The 22795-nt window shown below is 49.2% G+C and overlaps 1 protein-coding gene across 6 annotated transcripts in view; it reads right to left on the bottom strand.

The window, feature by feature from the left end:
• Positions 1 to 19342, bottom strand: part of C33H16orf96 (chromosome 33 C16orf96 homolog) — a 38693-nt gene extending 19351 nt beyond the window's left edge. Inside the window, exons 1-7 of one of the 6 annotated variants that reach the window (XM_070460771.1) lie at positions 17534 to 18778; positions 8197 to 8301; positions 6943 to 7023; positions 6640 to 6726; positions 5075 to 6530; positions 811 to 896; positions 393 to 503 (exon numbers count right to left, since the gene is read on the bottom strand). In XM_070460771.1, coding sequence (XP_070316872.1) covers positions 393 to 503; positions 811 to 896; positions 5075 to 6530; positions 6640 to 6726; positions 6943 to 7023; positions 8197 to 8301; positions 17534 to 17956 — 2349 coding nt within the window. In that variant the 5' untranslated portion in view covers positions 17957 to 18778. Of the gene's footprint in view, positions 1 to 392; positions 504 to 810; positions 897 to 5074; positions 6531 to 6639; positions 6727 to 6942; positions 7024 to 8196; positions 8302 to 17533 lie in introns of all 6 variants that reach the window. The other 5 variants (XM_070460767.1, XM_070460766.1, XM_070460768.1 and 2 more) reach the window with 5 other exon arrangements.
• Between the last annotated feature and the right edge of the window lie 3453 nt (positions 19343 to 22795).

The following is a 22795-nucleotide window of genomic DNA, read 5'->3' as shown; positions in this document are numbered from 1 at the left end:
CATGTCAGACGCCACTGTTCCATCCAGTCCCTGTGGCATGAGAGCTCAGAGGAAAAGCCAGTTTAGGGGAAAGGTTACAGACATGCACAGCTGGTGCCAGAGTCCTCTCATTCATTCATTGATTCGTTCAGCACATTGTGAGTCTTCACTCGGCGCCAGGTGGGTGGCCCCAGTGGTGAACGAGACAGACCCTGTCCCGGTGCTCTGGTGTATGTGTGGGGGCGGGGTGGCGGGTTGGTTTGCTTTCTGAGGCTGTCTACTTCACACACAGTGAAATGCCAGCAGAGCGTCCCTGGATCCCCTGCCTTCGGGGCATCTGTGAAACCTCTGGGAAGAGTCTCAACGTCCCGATGAGGAATCCTCCCCACTCTGGGCCTCCCAGACCTCCAGACCTTTAACTCATCCAGGCGAATCTGGAGCCTGTTCACTGCCCTGTCCAGCACGATGTGGTGGTCCTTTATCATCTCGATCTGGTGGCCCCAAACTCTCTCAAGTTCCTCCTCCTACACAGGAGGAGACACAGACATCTGAGGCCTCTTCTCTTGAGGTCGCCACAGCCGGGAAGGGACTTGAAGAGGGTACTAGCCCGGGGTACCTGCCAGCCCACAGCCTCCTAAACCCTTGTCGGGGAACCGTACAGCCGCCCACCCCAGCCCCGCCCCAGCCAGAGCGGATCGGCCTCCTTTCGGCTACAGGACAGATGGTGCTTCTTCATCTGGAAGGGCAGGATATGCCCTCGCTCTGGCCATGGACTCTGCTCTCACCTCAAGCCATCATCTTCTCAACGCCTTTTCTGCCCAGGACACTGACCTTCATCCTGGATTTCTGGAGGTTGCCAATCTTTTCTTGCAAGATATCCACTGTTGACCCAAGCTTGGAAGAGGCTCCCATGTTAGCTGAAAGCAAAGGAGTGGGTGGCTGTCGGGGACAGGGATGGGGAAAGATGCTTCTAGAGCTCTATCTGCTTCTGCTATGAAGTATCTAAGATGATGTCTTCCAGTAGAAGGAAGCTGTGAGCTTGGGGGCCTTTGAGGTCATCTAAAATTTTCTAGTGACATCTTTTAAAAGAAAAATCTAAAAATAAGCAGATGAAATTAATTTAAAAAATCTTTTTAACCCACTCTAATCCAAAATTGTACAGGAGGCAGTGATCAAGACCATCCCCAAGAAAAACAAATGCAAAAAGGCAAAATGATTGTCTGAGGAGACCTTACAAATAGCTGTGAAAAGAAGTGAAAGGCAAAGGAGAAAAGGAAAGATACACCCATTTAAATGCAGAGTTCCAAAGAATAGCAAGGAGAGATAAGAAAGCCTTCCTCAATGACCAATGCAAAGAAATAGAGGCAAACAATAGAATGGGAAAGACTAGAGATCTGTAAATTAGAGAAAATTAGAAATACCAAGAAAATTAGGGATACCAAGGGAACATTTCATGCAAAGATGGACACAATAAAGGACAGAAATGGTATGGACCTAAAAGAAGCAGAAGATATTGAGAAGAGGTGGCAAGAATACACAGAAGAACTATACAAAAAAGATCTTCATGACCCAGATAATCACGATGGTGTGATCACTCACCTAGAGCCAGACATCCTGGAATGCGAAGTCAAGTGGGCCTTAGGAGCATCACTACAAACAACGCTAGTGGAGGTGATGGAATTCCAGTTGAGCTATTTCAAATCCTGAAAGATGATGATTTGAAAGTGCTGCGCTCAATATGCCAGCAAATTTGGAAAACTCAGCAGTGGCCACAGGACTGGAAAAGGTCAGTTTTCATTCCAATCCCAAAGAAAGGAAATGCCAAAGAATGCTCAAGCTACTGCACAATTGCATTCATCTTACACGCTAGCAAAGTAATGCTAAAAATTCTCCAAGCCAGGCTTCAACAGTACGTGAACTGCGAACTTCCAGATGTTCAAGCTACATTTAGAAAAGGCAGAGCAACCAGAGATCAAACTGCCAACATCCGTTGGATCATTGAAAAATCGAGAGAGTTCCAGAAAAAACATCTACTTCTGCTTTATTGACTATGCCAAAGCCTTTGACTGTGTGGATCACAACAAACTGGAAAATTCTTAAAAAGATGGGAATACCAGACCACCTGACCTGCCTCCTGAGAAATCTTGTATGCAGGTCAAGGGGCAACAGTTAGAACCAGACATGGAGCAACAAACTAGTTCAAAATTGGGAAAGGAATATATCAAGGCTGTATATTGTCACCCTGCTTATTTAACTTATATGCAGAGTACATCATGAGAAATGCTGGGCTGGATGATGCACAAGCTGGAATCAAGGTTGCTGGGAGAAATATCAATAACCTCAGATATGCAGACGACACCACACTTATGATGGAGGGTGACGAGGAACTAAAGAGCCACTTGATGAAAATGAAAGAGGAGAGTGAAAAAGTTGGCTTAAAACTCAACATTCAGAAAACTAAGATCATGGCATCCAGTCCCATCACTTCATGGCAAATAGATGGGGAAACAGTAGAAACAGTGTCAGACTTTATTTTTTGGGGCTCTGAAATCACTGCAGATGGTGACTGCAGCCATGAAATTAAAAGACATTTAAAAAGCATATTAAAAAGCAGAGACATTACTTTGCCAACAAAGGTCTGTCTAGTCAAAGCTTTGGTTTTTCCAGTAGTTATGTATGGATATGAGAGTTGGACTATAAAGAAAGCTAAGTGCTGAAGAATTGATGCTTTTGAACTGTGGTGTTGGAAAAGACTCTTGAGACTCCCTTGGACTGCAAGGAGATCCAACCAGTCTATCCTAAAGGAAATCAATCCTGAATATTCATTGGAAGGATTGATGCTGAAGCTGAAGCTCCAATACTTTGGCCACCTGATTCGAAGAACTGACTCATTTGAAAAGACCCTGATGCTGGGAAAGATTGAAGGCAGGAGGAAAAGGGGACGACAGAGGATGAGATGGTTGGATGGCATCATCGACTCGATGGACGTGAGTTTGAGTAAGCTCCGGGAGTTTATAATGGACAGGGAAGCCTAGTGTGCTGCAGTCCGTGGGGTCACAAAGAGTCGGACACGACTGAGCAACTGAACTGAACTAAATCCAAAATAGTATCATTTTGGGAATTCCCTGGCAGTCCAGTGGTTAGGATTCCATGCATTCATTGCTGAGGGCACGGGTTCAATCCCTGGATGGGCAATGAAGGTCCCAGGAGCCGTAGGGCAAAAAAAAAAAAAAAAAAGCATCATTTTAACGTGATCAACAAAATGATTAACAATAATTTCACATTCCTGTTTTCATAGTAAGCCCTCAATATCCAATGTACACTTTTAGATTTTTTTTTAATGTGGATCATTTTTAAAGTCTTCATTGAATTTCATACAATGTTGCTTCTGTATTATGTTTTTGTTTTTTTGGCCACGAGGTATGTGGGATCTTAGCTTCCTGACCAGGGATCAAACCTGTGCCCCCTGCATTGGAAGGCCAAGTCTTAACCACTGGACCACAGGGAAGTCCCTGGTGTGCACTTTGTATTTGGACCACAAGAGAACTTGAACTTGCCCCATTTCAGATATTTGACAGTCTTGTGGTATCCTACTAGACAGCTCAGGCCTAGGGAAACCTCTCTGGAATTTATTGCCCTTCCAGAAATGGTACTGAGAAAAACTATGGAGTGTTTACTTGTGGGAGTTCATGAAATATATTATCCCACAACAAGATGCAAAGACAAGTTTAACAAAAAAGGAGTGGGGTGACAAAAAGTACCCTATATCCAGTTTCAGAGGAGAGGCCAAAACACGATGTCCAGGCCACAGCTAGGAGGGTATGCGAAACTGCAGCCAAGACACATTTACAAGTATCTTTAGTTTTCTTAACAAAAGTGGCAGCTGGTCAGAAGCAGAGTTTGGGCTACTACGACTTTATGTTTCATATTTAAATTCATGACTGTCATAACCCGAGCTGTGCCCCAGGATTCAGAAATTGACATGGATCTTTTTGGCTGCTCAAAGTTCTACTTTTCAAGATCCGTGGGACCGCACCTGCCCACCAAGGGTGGTGCCACATATGGATTCGACTTGGGCTAATTCAACTATTACACTTGGCAAAGAGCACAAAAGCAAGATAATGATTCAAAGAGGCGAGGACAGTGGGTCTCAAAGCGGGTTCCCTGGGTCACCAGCAGCATAAGCAGCATCCCCTGGAATGGGTTATAAAGAGAAAGTCTGGGGTCCTACCCAGATCAACAAGCCAGATCTGGGGCTGGGCCCAGCAGTCTGTGACTTGCCAAGACCCCCAGGGATGCAGAGGCAAGCTTATGGTTCAGAATCTCTAGGGTAGGACACTCCCCACCCTCCATTTCCCACAGTGGACATATGCTCGAAGTGGACATGAACTGGGAGCACAAGTCTACTGGTCCTGTGTACTCAGTCCTGTCCAACTCTTTGCAGCTCCATGGCCTGTAGCCCACCAGGCTTTTCTGTCCAGGGGTATTCTCCAGGTAAGAATACTGGAGTGGGTTGCCATTTCCTATTCCAAAGGATATTCCTGACCCAGGGATGGAACCGGTGTCTCTTGCGCCTCCTGTATTGGCAAGCGGGTTCTTTACCAACAGTACCACCTAGGAAGTCCCCTATTGCTCCTACTGCCCCCTAGAACATGACTGTGGTCTTTAAGGAAATATATGTCTGCTCAGCTCTTTTTCCTAATCCCAAGTTGACCACATCATCTGGGGTCTGTTCAGTGCTACTAGAAACTCTGGTTGATCTGAACATATCAAAAAACTGTACAGCAGTACTGTTTTATGGACAATTGAAAGGGAATTTCCAAGAGTAATTCTGACTTGTGCCTTTCCCCCTTAAGCACCAACTTTAGACTGTAACCAGCCCTCTCCCTTAAGATAAGACCTCACTGTACATTCATTGTAAGAAAATAGACTAGTAAGAGGTTAATGCTTAAGCCAAAGGAATGAATGGCTAATGGTGGTATTAGCCAAATGGTTACATTTTGTTGGGGTAGCTAAATGGAGAGGAGGTGCTTCTCAAAGGCCACAGGGAGGGCCTGAGCCCTCGTTACCCTTCCGGAAGTCAGGCCGGGCCTACCTAGATAAGTCATACGCTGCTGCAGGTTAGATGACAGCTGGGCAAACTCTTCTTTCAGGGTGTCGTGTCTAACGGGCATCTGGGCTATGTGGCTCATGGAATACCTGACAGCCTTCTTCTTGTCTTCGGGGGTCGTGGCATGTTTGGCAGCCAGCATGGCCTGGGACAGGGCCGTGTCGGGAGGGACGAAGACAGAAGAGTATGAAGGAGAGAGCAAGTCCTTATACTCCACCTCCAGCAAGTCTTCCATCTCGTCCCCAGGGAAGGCCCCATGCGAGGGCCCCGCACCCAGAAACTCTGCAAGGACCCCTAAGGGCCCGGCTGAGGCTGCGGCTGTTGCTACAGCGGCCAGTTTGGTGGCAGGGGCGTCCTTGATCAGTTTGGCAGCGGCCTTGGCTGCCCGGGCCGCCGATGCAGCCACATCAGAGGTGTAGGAGGCAGCGGCCGCGGCCGTGAGGGCAGCGCTGGGTTTCATCTGCTGAACGGCAGACCGGAATCCCTTAGGGAGGCCTCCTGGGGGGACTTCAGCTCTCAGGGCTCTGTCCCGAGGGCCTCCCCTTTCCATGGAGGAGTATTCCTCCTTTTCTGAGACAGCTGAGAGCTTGGACATGTCTCCCTGGTGGTACATGGACCGCTGCAAACGAGGCCAAGCTGAGCCCAGCTCCGTGGCTGGGGGTGGAGCCCTGAGGCCCCAGAACCCGGCAGGCGGGAAGCCCATTGGGCCTAGGCCAGGCTGGAAGCCCCAGAAAGGCCAAGGGCTGGTCCCGGGAAAGCCTCTGGGAGAAGGCCAGCCTTGCGGTGGTACAGTCCAGGATCCTGATGGTGTGGGTTGAAGGCCCGGGGCAGGTTCCAGTTCAGGGGCAGGCCCGGGTCCGAACGCAGGCCCATGTCCAGGTGCAGGCCCGGGTCCAAACGCAGGCCCAGGCCCAGGTCCAGGTGCAGGCCCGGGTCCAAACTCAGACCCAGGTTCGGGTGAAGGCCCAGGTCGGGACGAAGGCCCAGGCCCTGGAGCAGGCCCGGGTCTGAACGCAGGCCCAGCTTCGGATGAAAGCCCAGGCCCAGGAGCAGGCCCGGGTCCGAACACAGGCCCAGCTTCAGATGAAGGCTCAGGTCCAGGTGCAGGCCTGGGTCCGAACGCAGGCCCAGGCCCAGGTCCAGGTGCAGGCGTGGGTCCCAACGCAGACCCAGGCCCAGGCTCAGGCTCTAGCACTTGGGGCTGGTCTGGCCCCTCAGCCCCAAGGAGCAGAGCTGCTTGGGCAGACTCCTCCTCCAGCCTCTGCCCTGGCGCCTGGTACTGCCAGATGGTCTCCAGGAACCTGGGGTGCTGGATGGCCTCTGAGAAGTGGCTGAGACCCCCTCCTCCGTGGTCCTTGGCTGTCTGAGCAATGGTGGTCTCCGAGGCGAGCTCTGAGATCCGCCACAGGTCGGAGTCTTCCAGCAGTTGTGGAGCAGCTCCCTGTGGGATGTGGGGCTGGGCTGGTGGGGCTGCTCCGGACCAGCTCATGGTCACCCTGTCACCCATCCCTCCCCGACTCCGGTCCCCCTCCACCACGTCCTTCACTTACTGGGATGAACATGGCCTCGTGGAGACTGCTCCAGAGCACCAGGTCCTCAGGTTTGGGGATGGCGGTCACCTTGCTCTGGAGAGAAGTCTGTGGGTGGGATGGGGAAGGAGGTGGGGAACGAGGGTTGTGAACCCAGAGGGTGCGGTGCTCTCAGTGGCTTCCTCCTCCACAGCTGCCCTCCACACTTGCAAATAGAGGGGCCTTTCCAGACTGTTCTCCTCTTCCCCCCTCCTCCCCACTGCCGTGCACCCCTGGGCCTGGAGGGCGTGGATCTGGGGTGGGAGGATGGGGCCGGACCCTCACCACTTCCCGCTGCAGCACACTCATCTTCCGGTTCTGCCCTCTCAAATCTTCTGAGAAGGCGTCTATTCTTTGTGGACTGATCTGTCAAATGAGCCAAGCCTGTGAGCCAGAGTGCGCAGGGTCTGGTCCCGGCCCAGTCTCCCCCAGCGCAAATGCAAGACCTTAGACTGAGAAACCGAGAGGGAAGAACAGTTTCCAAAACAAGTGTTCCCCATGGAGTGGGAAAGTGTTCCTTGGGCAAATAAGTTTGGGAAATGCTAGGCTTAAAAATCATGTAATGGTTTTCTGTACTGTAGGACATTGTGGAGCCTTCAGTGGACCAAAGTACATTAAGAATCTCCAAGAAAAAAAAAAAAAAAAAGAATCTCCAAGAAGCAGGCTGAGAAGGCATTGTTGCCAAACAGATTTGACCAAGGATCCTATTTAGCATTTCATAATACAGTTTCCTGACGGTCCCCTTGCTGCTACAGAAGGGAGCTACCCAGCCCAAGAATGAAGTTCTCAGAGTTGCCATGATGACCAAATGTGTACACTGACCTGTACATTAGGGATGATAAGGTAAATAATGTTATTTGGGGGCAAGTTGTAAAACCGCAGCCAAAAAAACTAGCTGGAGGGTGTGGAGGCCTAGGTTTTGAGCCCAGATCTGACTCACCAGCTGTGACCTTACATTTCAGGGATTCTATATCCTTTCACATCATGGCAATGTCTGGGGTGATATCCTTATGGCGCCAGAAGGAGCTAAAATATATGCTTATGCTAGGTTTACTCTACTTTTCAGTGGGAACAAAGTTTTCTAGACAAAGAATAAGTATTCTCTTTCTGCTAAGTTGATGGACTTTAAGTCTGGAGCTGCCAGAACTTGAGGAGTACCTGCCTGAGAATGAAGCCAACCCAGAGGGAAGTACCACTGAAGGAGAAACCTTGATGTGGTATGGGCACCTTGATCCGGCTGTACCTGACAGCATTCCTGACATTTTTAGTAAATGAGACAATAAATTATTTTGCCTAAGGCAGAATGAACTAAGTTTTTGTCACTCAGAAATGTCTTTTCACAGTAGGGTAAGGATCATGGTGGAAACTGCAGAGAGCTCAGTGGGATGGGCCAAGTGGCTGGGCCAGGTCAGTCCCCTTCTCTTGCCCCCGTAGCTATATTCTTTGACTAAGAATAGGCTTCTTGGGTTTATCTGGTCATCCCAACCACCAGAGGTCCAAGCAGCATGACCACTGTGAGGGATGCTGGGGAGGGTCTACCTTCTCAAACACGTCTTTCAGCATGGCCACCTCCTTCCTGAGGGTTTCAACGGAGACCTTCAGTGCATAAATGTCCGTGAGCAAATCCTGCAGGGTTCTTATGGACTGAAGACGGGAAGAGGAAAGGAAAATGTGAAGTTGAGTGTAGTTAGTGGAAAAGACAAGTTAAATGTGGAAGCTCTCTGGTGGTGGTCATGGTTCTAGAAGTCTTCTTGGCTCTTCCAAGGCCTAGGCTGAAACATATTCAGAGGTCATAAAATGACACTGAAGTCAATTGTGCTCTGAGCTCTCAGGGCCCTAAATGGGAAGGGGGCAACCCTGGGTTTGAATGTGTTCGGTAAGCAGGAGTCATTCATCATGAAGCATCTCATGCCCTTTAATGAGAACCATTGGAGGATCAACAAGGCAGTTACTGGATTTACATTTTTAAAGGGTCCTTATGGCTGCATGTGTAGATTGACCCTGGGAGGGTAAGGGGAAAAGCCAGAGGAGGAGGGAGGAAACTTCAAAGCAAGAGCTGATGGATGCAGTACTGATCTTATAGCTCAGCTCCACCAATAACTGGGGCTGTTACTCCATTTTCCTAGATTTTGAGGTCCTCAATCATTAAACGGAGAAGGCAATGGCAACCCAGTCCAGTACTCTTGCCTGGAAAATCCCATGGATGGAGGAGCCTGGTAGGCTGCAGTCCATGGGGTTGCTAAGAGCTGGACATGACTGAGGCGACCTCACTTTCACTTTTCAGTTTCATGTACTGGAGAAGGAAATAGCAACCCACTCCAGTGTTCTTGTCTAGAGAATCCCAGGGACAGGGGAGCCTGGTGGGCTGCCATCTATGGGGTCACACAGAGTCGGACATGACTGCAGCGACTTAGCAGCAGCAGCAGCAGCAGCAATCATTAAATGGGTATGAAAAAATGTGATAATGTATATAGAGGGTATAGTGCATAGTTAGGCATTCAGATAACAAAAACAACAAACAGTGAAATGGCAGAAGTCCTTCTTATCTGTGGTGGTAGTGGTGGTGGTCTAGTTGTTAAGTCATGTCTGATTCTTGCGACCCCATGGACTATATATAACCTGTCAGGCTCCTCTGTCCATGGGTAATTACATTAAATGTAAATGTAAACATTAAAAGGCACAGATTGGCAGAATAGATAAGCAAATATGATCCAACCTCATACTATCTATAAGAGACACATTTTATTATCTATTTATTAATTTTAGGCTGTGTTGTGCAGCATGTGGGACCTCAGTTCTCCAACTAGGGATCATTTAGTTGTGGTGTGCAGGATCCTTAGTTGTGCCATGTGGGATCTAGTTTCCTGACCAGAGATTGAATCTGGGCGAGGTAGGGTAGTGCATTGGGAGTGCAGAGTCTCAGCCACTGGACATCAGCGAAGTCCTAAGATATAATAATTATAAACATATATACACCTAGTAGTGAAGCCCTCAAAATATATGTGGCAAAATCTGAGAGAATGGAAAGGAGAAATAGTTGAGGACTTCAATATCCCATTTTCAATAATGGATAAAACAGCTAGACAGAAGATCATCAAGGAAACAGGAGATTTGAACATCACTATAGACCAACTGGATATAACAGACATCTACAGGACACTCCACTCAACAGCAGCAGAATACACACAGGACATCCTACAGGATAGCCTATACTAAGGCCATAAAACAAAACTCAATAAATTTAAAAAGGATTGAAGTCACACAAAATGTATGATTTTTGTATAACAAAAATATATAACAATGGAATTAAATTAGAGATCAGCAGCATTTGATTTGGAATTTGAAAGTTCACAAATATATGGAAAATAAACAGCCCTGTCCTAACTAAACAATGGGTCAAAGAAGAAATTGCAAAGGAAATTAGAAACACTTTGAGATGAATTAAAATGAAAATACTAGGACTTCCCTAGAGATTCAGGTGTTAAGACTCCCTGCTCCCAACGCAGGAGGCCTAGGTGTGGTTTCTGTTCTTGGAACTAGAGCCCACATGCTACAACTGTGAATCTGCACGCCACAACTAAAGATCCTGAGTGCAGCAACTAAGACCCAGTGAAAGTGAAAGTGAAGTCGTGTCCAATTCTGTGCAACCCTGTGGACTGTAGCCTACCAGGCTCCTCCATCCATGGGATTTTCCAGGCAAGAATACTGGAGTGAGTTGCCATTTCCTTCTCCAGGGGATCTTCCCAACACAGGGATCGAACCCCGGTCTCCCGCATTGCAGGCAGACACTTGACCCTCTGAGCCACCAGGGAAGCCCCAAGACCCAGTACAGCCAAATAAATAAATAAATAAATAAATAACTTTTAAAAAAATAAATAAAATTAAAACACAAACACACCAAAACGTATGGGATGTAGCGAAAACAGTGTTTAAAGAGAAATTTTAGCTGGAAGTGACTATATTAACAAAGAAGAAAGATCTCAAATCAACAGTCTAGCCATTAACCTTAAGACACTGGGGAAAGTAGATCAAAATAAACCTCAAGCGGGTAGGAAAAATGAAATGATAAAGAATTGGAGTGGAAACTAATGAAAGAGAAAATGAAGAATAACACAGGAAATCAATGAAACTAAAAGCTGGTTCTTTGAAAAGATCAACAATAAACCTTTTGCTAGATTGACCAAGAGAAAAAGAGAAGATTCCAATTACTAGAATGAGAAATAAAATAGGGAACATTGCTATTGACCCTACATAAATAAAAAGAATTATAAAGGAATACTATGAACAGTTGTATGCCAAGAAATTAGATAAGTTGGATAAAATGGACAAATTCCTAGAAAGACAAAAACTTCCAAAGCTGACTCAAGAAAAAAATAGATAATCTGAATAGACTTAAAACAAGTAAATGATTGAATTATCAAAACAAAAGCAACACATGAAAAAAGGCCAAGCCCTGGTGGCTCCACCAATGACTTTTATCAAACCTTTAAAGGAGAATTAATACCAACTCTCAACACATTATTGACTAGAGATGTATTAACACTACCGGTGTTAGTTTCTGCAAAAATCCCTGGATCAGTAATGTATTAACAAACTTTTCCAGGGACTTCCCTGGTGGTCCAGTGGTTAAGAATCCACCTGCCAATGGAGGGCACGCAGGTTTGATCCCTGGTCCAGGAAGACCCCACATGCCACAGAGCCACAACTATTATGGGCCCCACGCCACAACTACTGAAGACCACTCGCCTAGAGCCTGTGCTCAGCAACAAGAGAAGCTACTGCAACGAGAATCCCACACACCACAACGAAGAGTAGCCCCCACTCACTGCAACTAGAGATAGTCTGTGCAAAGCAATGAAAATGTAGTTCAGCCAAAAATGAATAAGCAAATAATAGATCTGGTAAGAAAAAAAACAACCCCAAACTTTTCCAAAAAACAGAAGAATTCCAAAGTTATTCTATGAGGCCAGTATTGCACTGATAAAAATCAAAGACACCACAGGAAAACTACAATATGGATGCAAAACTCCTCAATAAAATGCTAGCAAACTGAACCCATAAACATATAAGACAAGTAATCCAATTAAAAATGGCAAAGATCTGAACAGACATTTCTCCAACTATGATATACAAATGACCAATAAGTACAAGAAAAGATGCTCAGCATCATTAGTGATAGTCGCTCAGTCGTGTCTGACTCTTTGCAACCGCATGGACTGCAGCCCATACAATTGATAAATACAATTATTTAGCAAAAAAAAAAAAATTACTGATACATGCTATAGATAAACCTAAAGATATTATAGTAAGTGAGGAATGGGGCTCAAGGAGGCACAGGAACGGAAAATGACAGCTAATGGTTTAAGGGGGTTCTTTCTGGGTTGTTGAAAATGTCCTAAAACTGACTGTGAAAGTTGCACGTGTGAGTATACTAAAATCACTGCACTGTACGTGTGCGTATGCCAAGTCGTTTCAGTCATGTCTGACTCTTTGAGACCCCATGGACTGTAGCCCACTGGGCTCCCCTGTCCACGGGGTTCTCCAGGCAAGAATACTGGAGTGGGTTGCCATGCCCTCCTCCAGGGGATCTTCCCAACCCAGGGACTGAACCCATGTCTCTTGTGTCTCCTGCATTGGCAGGCAGGTTCTTTACATCAAGCACCACCTGGGAAGCCCACTGCACTGTACACTTCCTTTTAAATTGAGGTATAAGGACTTCCTTCCCTGGCAGTCCCCTGCTCAAGGCCTCACCTTCCAGTGCAGCGGGTGCAGGTCTGATCCCTGTCCTGGGAGCTAAGACCCACCTGCCTCACAGCCAAAAAACCAAAACATGAAACTGAAGCAGTTTAGTAACAACTTCAGTAAGGACTTTAAAAATGGTCCACATTAAAAAAAAAATTAAATAAATTGAGTATAATTGGTATATAACATTGCTATACACTTTAAATGGATGAACTCTCTGTTATGTGGAATATATCTCAATAAAGCTTTAAAAATTAGCATTTTTGTTTTACCTGGGGGAAACTGTCAACACTGTCTATTGGATAGTATTCATGAGTTATTGTTAATTTTGCTGGGAGTGATAATGGTATGAAGAGACCGGTTTTCCAAGGCCTTATCTGCTGTAGGTGGAAAAACACTTTTCAGAAAAATCTACAAGGACCAGGTCCCCCATCTATGTAGGACTCCTCCCCCTCCCCTTGTCTCTCCAGGTGCAACCAGAGGCACGGAGTTACCTGAGCAAGTATCAACCTCCCTCCCATGGGGAAGTGCAGGGCAAACCCAGAAAAGATGGCCTGGCTGCCCTGAGGGCAAGGGCTGCACCAGAGAGAAGGAAGACTTCTCAAGAGGCAGGCGCTGGTCTCAAAGGCTCAGCGGTAAAGAATCCACCTGCAATGCAGGAGGCTCAGGAGACGTGGGTTCGTTCCTTACGTTGGGAAGATCCCCTAGAGGAGGGCATGGCAACCCACTCCAGTATCCTTGCCTGGAGACTCCCAGGGACAGAGGAGCCTGGCAGGCTACAGTTCTTAGTGTCACAAAGAGTTGGAAATGACTGAAGCAACTTAGCATGCACAGTGGGACCCACGAGTGTATTTATGGAAACAGGGTGAGCCCGAACAATCTTAATATTAAATAACAAACAGTGGCCCCTCATTTTCCCCGTGAGGCTGGTGGCCAGCCAGCAGGAGTTATCATCACAGATGAGATAACCGAGGCCTCAAGGAGACAGGCAGGGACTTCTGGACAACTTTCTAAAGCTCCTGGTCAGGACTGCCTGGGAGGTGCGGGCGGGGCCTGGGAACCTGCGATTCTGGAAGACTCCCTGGTGCCCAAAGTCTGGGTCGGCACCCCCGTGGAAGTTATGGAGACGATGCGCAGTGAGCCAGGAGCCCATGCTTTCTAACTCAGCAGTTCTCAATGGGGCAATCTGGCCCCCAGCGGGCATCTGGCCAAGTCTGGAGACATTTCTGGTTGTCATGACTTAGGGGTGCCCCTGTCCTCTAGTGGTTGGAGGCCAAGGTTGCTGTGTAGTGTCCCTCAGTGCACGGGACAGTCTTCACCACAGAGAATCCTCTGGCCCCAGATGACAACCACGCCAAGGGTTAGAAACTTCAATCTAAGCCTGCTTAGTGAGGCCCTGCTGTCCCGCCCCCGAGCCCCCAAACCCGGCAGTGTGCTGACCAGGAGCACCCACCCTCATGCCATGCCTGTAGGCCCTCCCAAGCTGTCTCTCCAGACGTCCCCTCGGTGCCTGCCTTAGTCTCCAGGGTGCCATTCACCCTGTCTGTGATGGATGCTGGGGCTGGCAGGCTTGTCTTTCCCCATAAAGGGTGGCATTTGGTCTGCCAGACTGACTGATGCAGGCGGAGGTGGGGAGGATGGTGGGGGTAGGTTGCAGACTCTTAGCTAAGCAGCCTCCACCGCCCTAGAACCCGCTACCATGGCAACCCTGACAATGGGTCACCGTGGTAACCCCAGCACCCTCAGCCAGGCTGGGACTTGGTGACATTCTGTAAGGGTGGTGGGGATATTCCTAGGTGCACAAGCAGTCCTCTGAGGGCAGCGTGACCATTTCCGAACCTGTCCACCAGTCCGCTGTGTGAGCTGGCTGAGACATTCTTGGTAATCGTGATTTCTAAAAGCCTTCATCCATCAAGGTAGGCTGCTCTGGAGGGGCTGACACCTCAGACACCATCCAGCTCCGAGGCCTGCGAAACCTGCCCTCAGTCACCCCTGCAGCCTGCTGTGTGTCTAGTAACACTTCTTATCTTAAGGTCTATCTGTCTGTGGTTAGCACAGTCACTCTGGCTCTCTTCTGGCTGTTACTTGTGTGCAATATCTTTTTCTATCCTTTTATTTCCAACCCGTTTGTCTTTGAATCAAAGTGTGTCTCTTGGAGACAGCATATGGGTTAGATGATGTGTTTTCTTTTTTCTTTCTTTTAACTGATTCTGCCAACCCCTGCTTTTTGCGCATATGGTAAAACACACAAAACAATACTAAAGTGCACAATTCGGTGGCATTCGGCACATTCACAAGTGTGTACGACCATCACCACTGTTTAGTGCTCCAGAACATTTTCATCACCCCCAAAAGAAACCCCGTTCCCACCAGCACTCAACCCCCAGCCCCTGGCAACTGCCACTTTCTGTCGCCATGGACTGGCCTATTCCGGGCAGACTGCCTGTGAACCGAGTCATGCACAGTGTGGCCTTCTGTGCCCAGAGGCTCTCACTGAGCACGGGATTTACGGTTCACGCTGTGCCGCTTTGCCCCTCCTCTCATCAGGCCACCTTGGCCAGAACAGACAGCCAGCTCTGTGCTGAGCAGTTCCCACGCTTTATCTTGCTTAATTGTTGTAACAATCTTGGAAGGAGGAAGCCGTGGCCGCCCCTCACCCCTGCCGGGTGATAAGTGGCGGGGCATCTCAGCGTTCACATTCCTGTGCCTTCCGCTTGCCCACTCGGCACAGGCTGACACTGGCTCCCTGTTTTCTAACCCTGACCTCTCTGCACCTCCATTTCCTCATCTGTAAGCTCAGGATAATGACAGCACCTGCCTCTTAGAGTCAATAAGAAGATTGACAGAGGAACAGTTGTAGCGCCCGGCTCACCTGGCATGCGGCGAGCTCTTATTCTCAAGCTCATTCCCCCGGGGGATGGAGCCAGTCGGGGAGCCAGGGCGAAAGGGAAGTGAGGAGAAGGGGCGTGAGCCCCAGCAGTCAGGCTGGTGGACTCTGGCCTATGCTTCTCGTGACCCAGCGACTCTGGGTTCTAGGAAGGGAGTTAGGCTTGTCTGTTTCTGACTTCTCTCCAAAACGCTGGCACTGGGGCTCCCACCTTTCTCAGCTTAGATGTAAAGCCCGGTGGCCCCTGTGTGTGGATACCGTCTGGGGTGCCTGCTACTCCAGGCAGTGGGAACAGGCCCCCAGGGGCTCTAATTCTTGGGCACCACCCTGCCTGTCTGGCCAGGAGTGGATGCCTGACCCCAGGTGTGCTGTCTCATTCTCTTACCTCAAAATTATAATCAGAAAACCTGGAGACTGGTGGCTGGAAGCTGAGACGGGTTTTTTTTTTTTTTTTTGAGACGGGTTAAAGTCATATTCAAGATGCAGGTCTGTGAAGGCTTTCACCCTATCAGGCCCGCCCACCTACTTCTTCCTTTTTTGCTGCTGCTGCGAAACCCCTTCAAATAATACACTCCTTTGTTTAAAAAGAGTCTCTCAACCCAAATGCCCATCAACAGGTGAGTGGTTAAACCCGATGTTGTCTGTCCCTACAACAGAATACTATTCAGCCATAAAAGGGGGTGAAGCACAGACCCAGGCTACAATGTGGGTGAACCTGGGACATCTGGTGCTCAGACAGAGAAGCCAGACACAAAAGGCCACATATTGTACGATTCCATTTATGCGAAATGCCCAGACCTGGTAAATCTTTAGAGCCAGAGAGCAGGTGGGTCTTGTCTGGGGGTGGGGTGGGGAGTGACGAGGACACAGGATTCCTTTTGGAGCCACGGAAACGGTTTAGAAGGGGACGGGGTGGTGCTTGTATTACATTATCAATGAGCCAAAATGCCACGCGGTTGTTCACTATGAACTATTCAACTTGCACCTCAATTTAAAAAAGAAGTGTTGGGGAGTTCCCTGGTGGTCCAGTGGCTAAGACTCTGTGCTCCCTATGCAGGGGGCCCAGGTTCCATCCCTGGGTCAGGGGACTAGATCCCACATGCCGTAACGAAGACCCGAGCTGCCAAACAAATAAAAATATTTTTAAAATAAAAATAAATGTAAACACAAGAGTGTTAACCTAAGGCACCCTGAAATGATCCCTCCGTGTGACAGATGTCCTCTGGTGCCCCCGCAAATCCAGCCTCCACCCAGAAGCTGACCAGCAGGTACTGTGCCCTCCACACCCCGGGGTGCTCCGACTTCTGGCCCTACTGTGTGACCAATGGGAGGAAGGGAGGAGAGAGGAGCCAGGGTGTTTATTCCCCAGGATCCAACTCTTCCCCAGGGCTACAGCTCCGGATGGATAACTGTGTGGGGGGTGGGAGGCAGGCAAGCGAGTGGTCCAAGGCGGGTCCTGAAACAGGAGGCCTCGGCTCACCGCCTTTTCCACCGTCACAGGCTCTGCACCCTCAGCCAATCCATGAGCATCTCTGGCTGGCAAGTTTCCTTGCCTGGAGGTCCTATGCTTCCCAGGGGGCTCAGACGGTAAAGAATCCGCCTGTGATTCAGGAGACCAGGGTTTGATCCCTGGGTTGGGAAGATCACCAGAGAAGGAAATGGCAACCCACTCTGGTATTCTTGCCTGGAGAATCCCATTGACAGAGGAGCCTGGGGGCTACAGTCCATGGGGTCGCACAGAGTCAGATATGACTGAGCAACTAATACTTTTCTCACCTGCAGATCCTATAGGTCTTCGATTATTTTTTTTTCCCACTGAGGTGAGATTCATATAATATACCGTTTGAAAGCGTATTGTTCAGAGAATGCATTTAGGGCATTCACAATGCGGTGTAATCGCCAGCTCTTTGTGGTTCCAAAACCTCGTCATCACCCCCAAAAGGAAGCCCCGTAGCCACTAGGCAGTCCCTCCCACCCCCGCTCCCTCCAGCCGCTGGCAGCCACTCATCAGCTTTCTGTCTGTGCATGCGCCCCCTCCGGACACTGTGGCCTTCTTTCCTCTACACTGATGAAGGATGCAAGCCTGGCCATTCAGGTTGCTAAGTCAGGTTCCACCTGAGTCCAAAGCTGAATCCCTCCCCCTGTTTGAGGGAAGGGCCTCTCATCGGGGGTGGGGGGGCAGGTAGGGGTGAACGCCGGGCAGGAGAGTCAAGGTGAAGGGCCGTGTCTGGAGGCTGGGCGGCTTACCTTGGCCACAGCCTCCTCGTTGCCCTCCACTTTCTTCCGGAGCCTGATCAGGTTCCACAGCTCCTGGGCGGGCTGCCTGGTGCCCTGACTGCTCTCCAGCAGCTGGGCGGTGGACGGCGCGTCCCTCAGGGCAGCCAGCTGGCTCTCCAGCATGTCCACGCGGCTCACCAGGTGGTCAAAGATGTTGCCGAGCCTCTTCAGGGGGCTGAGGGTGGGTTGGGCGTCGCCTTCCCGTGGCGGGAACGTGACTGACACAGAGGCTTGGAGGAAGTCCTCATCCCCAGAGAGGTCCTTCTCGAGCTCCGCCATGTGGATGTGCTCCAGGATCCCATGGAGCAGGAAGTGCAGGGCCTTGAAGTTCACCACCCCGCACTGCGGGATGGCGATGTTGACCAGCTCTGAGAACTTGAGTGAGAAGCTCATCTTGCCAGGGTCATGGGCTGGCCCTGGCTGGCCTTCTGAGCAGGCGTGGGGACAAGCGGTGGCTTTCAGTGGACCCTCGGGTGGCACGGACAGGTCCTCAGGCTCCTGGGGGGCCTGCAAGTCACAGTGGTCAGGGAGAGAATGGCCTCTGCCCTGGTCGGAGCTCAGATCACTTTCCAGTTGCTAGGACACCAGAGAACGTGGGCGAGTGGGTAAGCTTCCGAGAGCCTAGGGTGGGCAGGATAGCTGCTCAGTTAGTCGCTGAGGAATGTTCCGACAGGCCCGTGGGCCATCTTTTATAAATACGCTGTGCGTGCTAAGTCGCTGGGGCGTCTCTCCAGTTGAGGTGCGCAGGTTCGGTAGTTGGGGCAGGTGGGCTTAGTTGCCCTTGTGGCATGTGGGATCTTGGTTCCCTGATCGGATGGAACCTGCGTCCCCTGCTTTAGGAGGCAGATTCTTAACCACTGGACCTCCAGGCAAGTCCCCAGGCTGACTTAATTCAAGTCCTTCAGTTATGTAAGAGCCGATGACCCCTTCTGGGAAGCAGGCAGGCGGGTGACAGAGAAGCACCTCACTCCTCAGAAGCCTCTAGAATCAGGACTCCTCCTCGGAGTTAGGAAATCCTAGGTTCCTGCTCTGGGAGCCCAACAAACTGAGTAAATGTCAGTTCAATAGCAGATACCAAAGCAAGCCCTGAATTTCTCCTTGTGTAACTGAAGAGAATTCATGTTGGAGCAGACACTTTTTGTAGCACCAGTGTAAATTTCACATACACCATCGGTCAAGTATGCAGCTCATGATGGGCCTCCAAAAAAAAGTCAGTGGGGTCTCTAGGGAAGGACCAGCCTGACTCTGGGGTGGTTTTCATGGTCTGGGTTTGGCAATCAAGGTCTCTATCTTCAGGATCTGGTACCAGAACCAACAGCCCATTTTGTTTCTGACAACCACTTGCATTGTGGTGTGTGATGTCTGCTGTCCAGAGCCTGAAGTGCAGTGTCTGCTCAGTGAGAGGACCAGACAGCTCACGTGTACAAAAGCAGGAGGTCTAACCACACACAGTCCAACTAATGACCTCCTTCCCGGCACGCCTCTCTCTAGGTACCGAGATGAGCATCCTGGAGTTGACTCCAGCCACCCTTGGCTACAAGGGGGTGCAAAAGTGGAGAGAGGCAGCTTGGGCAGGGAACTGGCCCCACAGCGGGGAGCTCTGTTCACTCCTGTGATGGTAACTTCCCAAGAGCCCTGACTGACAAGGCTGCTGTGCCCCGTGGTGGGCTCAAGACCTAACAAGACCAGTCCTGGTCGTGTCTGAACTTAGCCAAGAACTGAATGTCATCCAAACTACAAACATGACTATGTGTAACAGCAGCCTCCCCAGTTCCAACCAAGGCGTGATGGGCTCTTCCCTCCTCCCTCTCTGGCAGGAGCCACATGCCCTTAAGCCAGGGGCCGCTCCACTGAACCTCTCCTCACAGGGCTGGCCACGCCCAGCCCACCGGACCCCCCACGCACCCACTGCATAAGCAGGCAGGCAGGAGCTGCACGCTGGGGACTCCAGCTCCCAGGCCACCTCATCAGTCAAGAACTGACCCTTGAAGCCAGCAGCAGGCTGAGCCCATGGCGCCTGCAGCCTCAGATGGAGGTCCCGGTAACGGTGGGTTCAGCTGCCTCCGAGTGGCCACCACGGTATCTGGCTGGTACTTCTTCAGACCTGGACCTTCCTGCTCAGGGTGTAATACCCACCAGGCATGCGCCACCTCAGCAGCCCCGCTCAGCCATTGGTTGGTGCCGCAGTGGGCCCCTCCCCCAAGTAAGCTACTCGACATTGAGCACTCGATATGGTCTACCAGCAACCATTAGTGGTCCTGCTCACCACTGGTTGGTGCTGCGGTGGGCCCCGCTCCCTCCCGTATATAACAGGAGCCGGATTTCCACTGAGGGAAGATGGTGCTTTTGAGACACCAGTCTGCCATCTTCTCAGTCTGCTGCATGTGCTCATTCACTCAGCTGTGTCCAACACTGCAACCCTTGGGGTCGTGGCCCATCAGGCCACGGGATCCTCTGTCCATGGGATTCTCTAAGGCAAGAACACTGGAGCGGGTGGCCATGCCCTCTTCCAGCATCTTTGCAACCCAGGGATCAAACCCGCATCTCTGATGTCTCCTGCATTGGCAGGCAGGTTCTATACCACTGGCACAGCCTGGGAAGGCTCTCTGTCTGCTAGGTTTCCAATTTAAGTCACCATTCCTTGTTCCAACAACTCAGCTCCTGATTTACTGGCCTGTCGTGTGGTGAGCAGAAAGAGCTTGGGCTCAGTAACAACCACATGGCCTCTTGTCCTGGCTGAGCCGAGTGACCGCTTCTTGACCAGTTAGACCATTAGACTGGCTTCGTTCCTCCAGCCTTCGAGAAGACTGGTTAAAACACCAGTCACAGAACTCCCTGCTTCCCAACCGTACCAGCCCACCCCAACAGCATGACAACACTCCCCACATTGCCCGACAAGGGCCGAGTCCCAGGACAAGTCCTTCTGCCTTAGCCTTCCTGTGAGATGCCCCGTGGGTCCCCACTATGAGGTGAGACCAAGATTTCTATTTAATTTGGCCATGTGTGCAGCTGATGGGATCTCAGTCCTCCAACCAGGGATTGAACCTGGGCCATGTCAGTGAAAGCACCGAATCCTAACCACTGGACCACCAGGGAACTCCCCATAGACTAACAGTTCAGGTGCTACCTACCTTGACATCCTTGGTCTCATAGGCTCCTTGGTTTCCCCTGCTCTCATCAGACGTACTCCCACCCAGCAGGAAAGCACCCCCTCACCCTGCTAGATCCCCCTTGAGCCAGATCAGCTGCACTCCAGCCCACCCTCAGTCTGAGGGTCCTTAATTCCCTGCCAGACAAGCCCACCTAAGAGTCCACCTGCCATAACTAAAACTCCCATACTATAACTAAAGATCCTGCAAGCCACAGCGGAGATCAAAGATCCTGTGTGCTGCAACTAAGACCTGGCACAGCCAAATAAATAATGAATATTAAAAATAAAATAAAAATCATGTCATTCACCATAAAATTCCTAGAAGAGAACGGGGGCAAAACATTCTCTGACATAAATCACAGCAATGTTTTCTTAGGTCAATTTCCCAAGGCAATAGAAATAAAAACAAAAATATACAAATGGGAGCTAATCAAACTTACAAACTTTTGCACAGCAAAGGAAACCATAAACGAAAGGAAAAGACAACCTATAGACTGGGAGAAAATACTTGTAAATGATGCAACCAACAAGGGCTTAATTTCCAAAATATACGAACAGCTCACACAACTCAGGAACAAAAAAACAACCCAAGTGAGAAATGGGCAGAATACCTAAATAGACATTTTTCCAAAGAAGACATAAAATGTCCACTAGGCACAATGAAAAGATGCTCAACATTGCTAATTATTAGAAAATTGTAAATTAAAACCACAATGAGGTACCACACTGGTCAAAATGGTCAATATCAAAAAGTCCACAAATAATAAATGCTGAAAAGGGTATGGAGAAACTAGAACTCTCATACACTGCTGGTGGGAATGTAAGCTGATACAGCCACTTGGCAAACAGTATGGAGGTTCCTCAAAAAATGAAAAATAAAGTTGCCAAATGATCCAGCAATCCCACTCCTGGGCATATATCTGGACAAAACTATAATTTGAAAAGATACATGCATCCCTATGCTCATAGCAACACTATTCACAATAGTCAAGACAAGGAAACAGCCTAAATGTCCATTGAAAGATGGATGGATGAACACGTTGAGGTACATATATACAATGGAATATTACTCAGCCCAAAAAGAATGAAATAACGCCATTTGCAGCAACATGGCTGGACCTAGAGATTATCATACTAAGTGAAGTGAGTTAAATACCAGATGATATCATTCATTTGTGAAATCTAAAATATGCCACAACTGAACTTACTGACAAAACAGAAACAGACCCACAGCACAGACTGGTGCTGTCAAAGGGGGTGGTGGGGGAGGGGAGGATTGGGCGTTTGGGATTAGCAGATGCAACTACTATATGTAGGATGGATAAACAAGTCCTACTGTATAGCACAGGGAACTATACTCGATATCCTGTGATAAACCATAACGGAAAAGAATATGAAAAAGAACACTGTGCATATGTATAACTGAGTCGCTTTGCTGTACTGCAGAAATCAACACAACACTGTACATCAACTATACGTCAATAAAGTTTTTAAAAAAATCATGTCATTTTTGGTCTGAAAATAAAACTTTTGGTTAAAAAATGAGAGACTCAAAGATGTGGCTGCTGGTGGGGAAGAGGCCACTTCACAGGGTGCGCTCAGCTTCCTGGAGGGTCTGCTGTTCCCAGGGACCCTACCAGAGAGGCACACTACCCTTCGGTCAGTGCACAGCGGCTCTGAGCTGGCACCACACAGAGTTGGTGGCAGAACCCTAACTCAGACAATTTTGGTTCAGACTTGTCGCTGAGACATTCTCTGAGTGGCTGGTCAGAGCCAGAAGCCAATCAATATGATTGGAATCAAACAGGAACATTTTTTCCCCTTCCAAATAAATTGAGGTCGATGATTAAATCAGTTCTGTAAAGTTTTGTTCTTCTGCTTCGCCCAGACAAGCCATTTTTCTCACTGGATAAACAGATAATGGTAACTAGTCTTATCTATAACGGTCCTTTCTGCTCTTGCTCTGTGAAGAACCCAAAGGAGGAAAGACTTGGGTCACTGGTGGAGGATTAGAGCTTGTGGTGAATGTCTGCACTTTCTGGCTGCCGGGTATCTGGACATTCTGCTTATTAGGGGTGGGA

Source organism: Odocoileus virginianus, chromosome 33 (genome assembly GCF_023699985.2).
Source record: "Odocoileus virginianus isolate 20LAN1187 ecotype Illinois chromosome 33, Ovbor_1.2, whole genome shotgun sequence".
Taxonomy (NCBI): Eukaryota; Metazoa; Chordata; class Mammalia; order Artiodactyla; family Cervidae; genus Odocoileus; species Odocoileus virginianus.
Note: the sequence above shows the minus strand (reverse complement) of the source record. Positions and strands in the feature narration are given on the sequence as shown.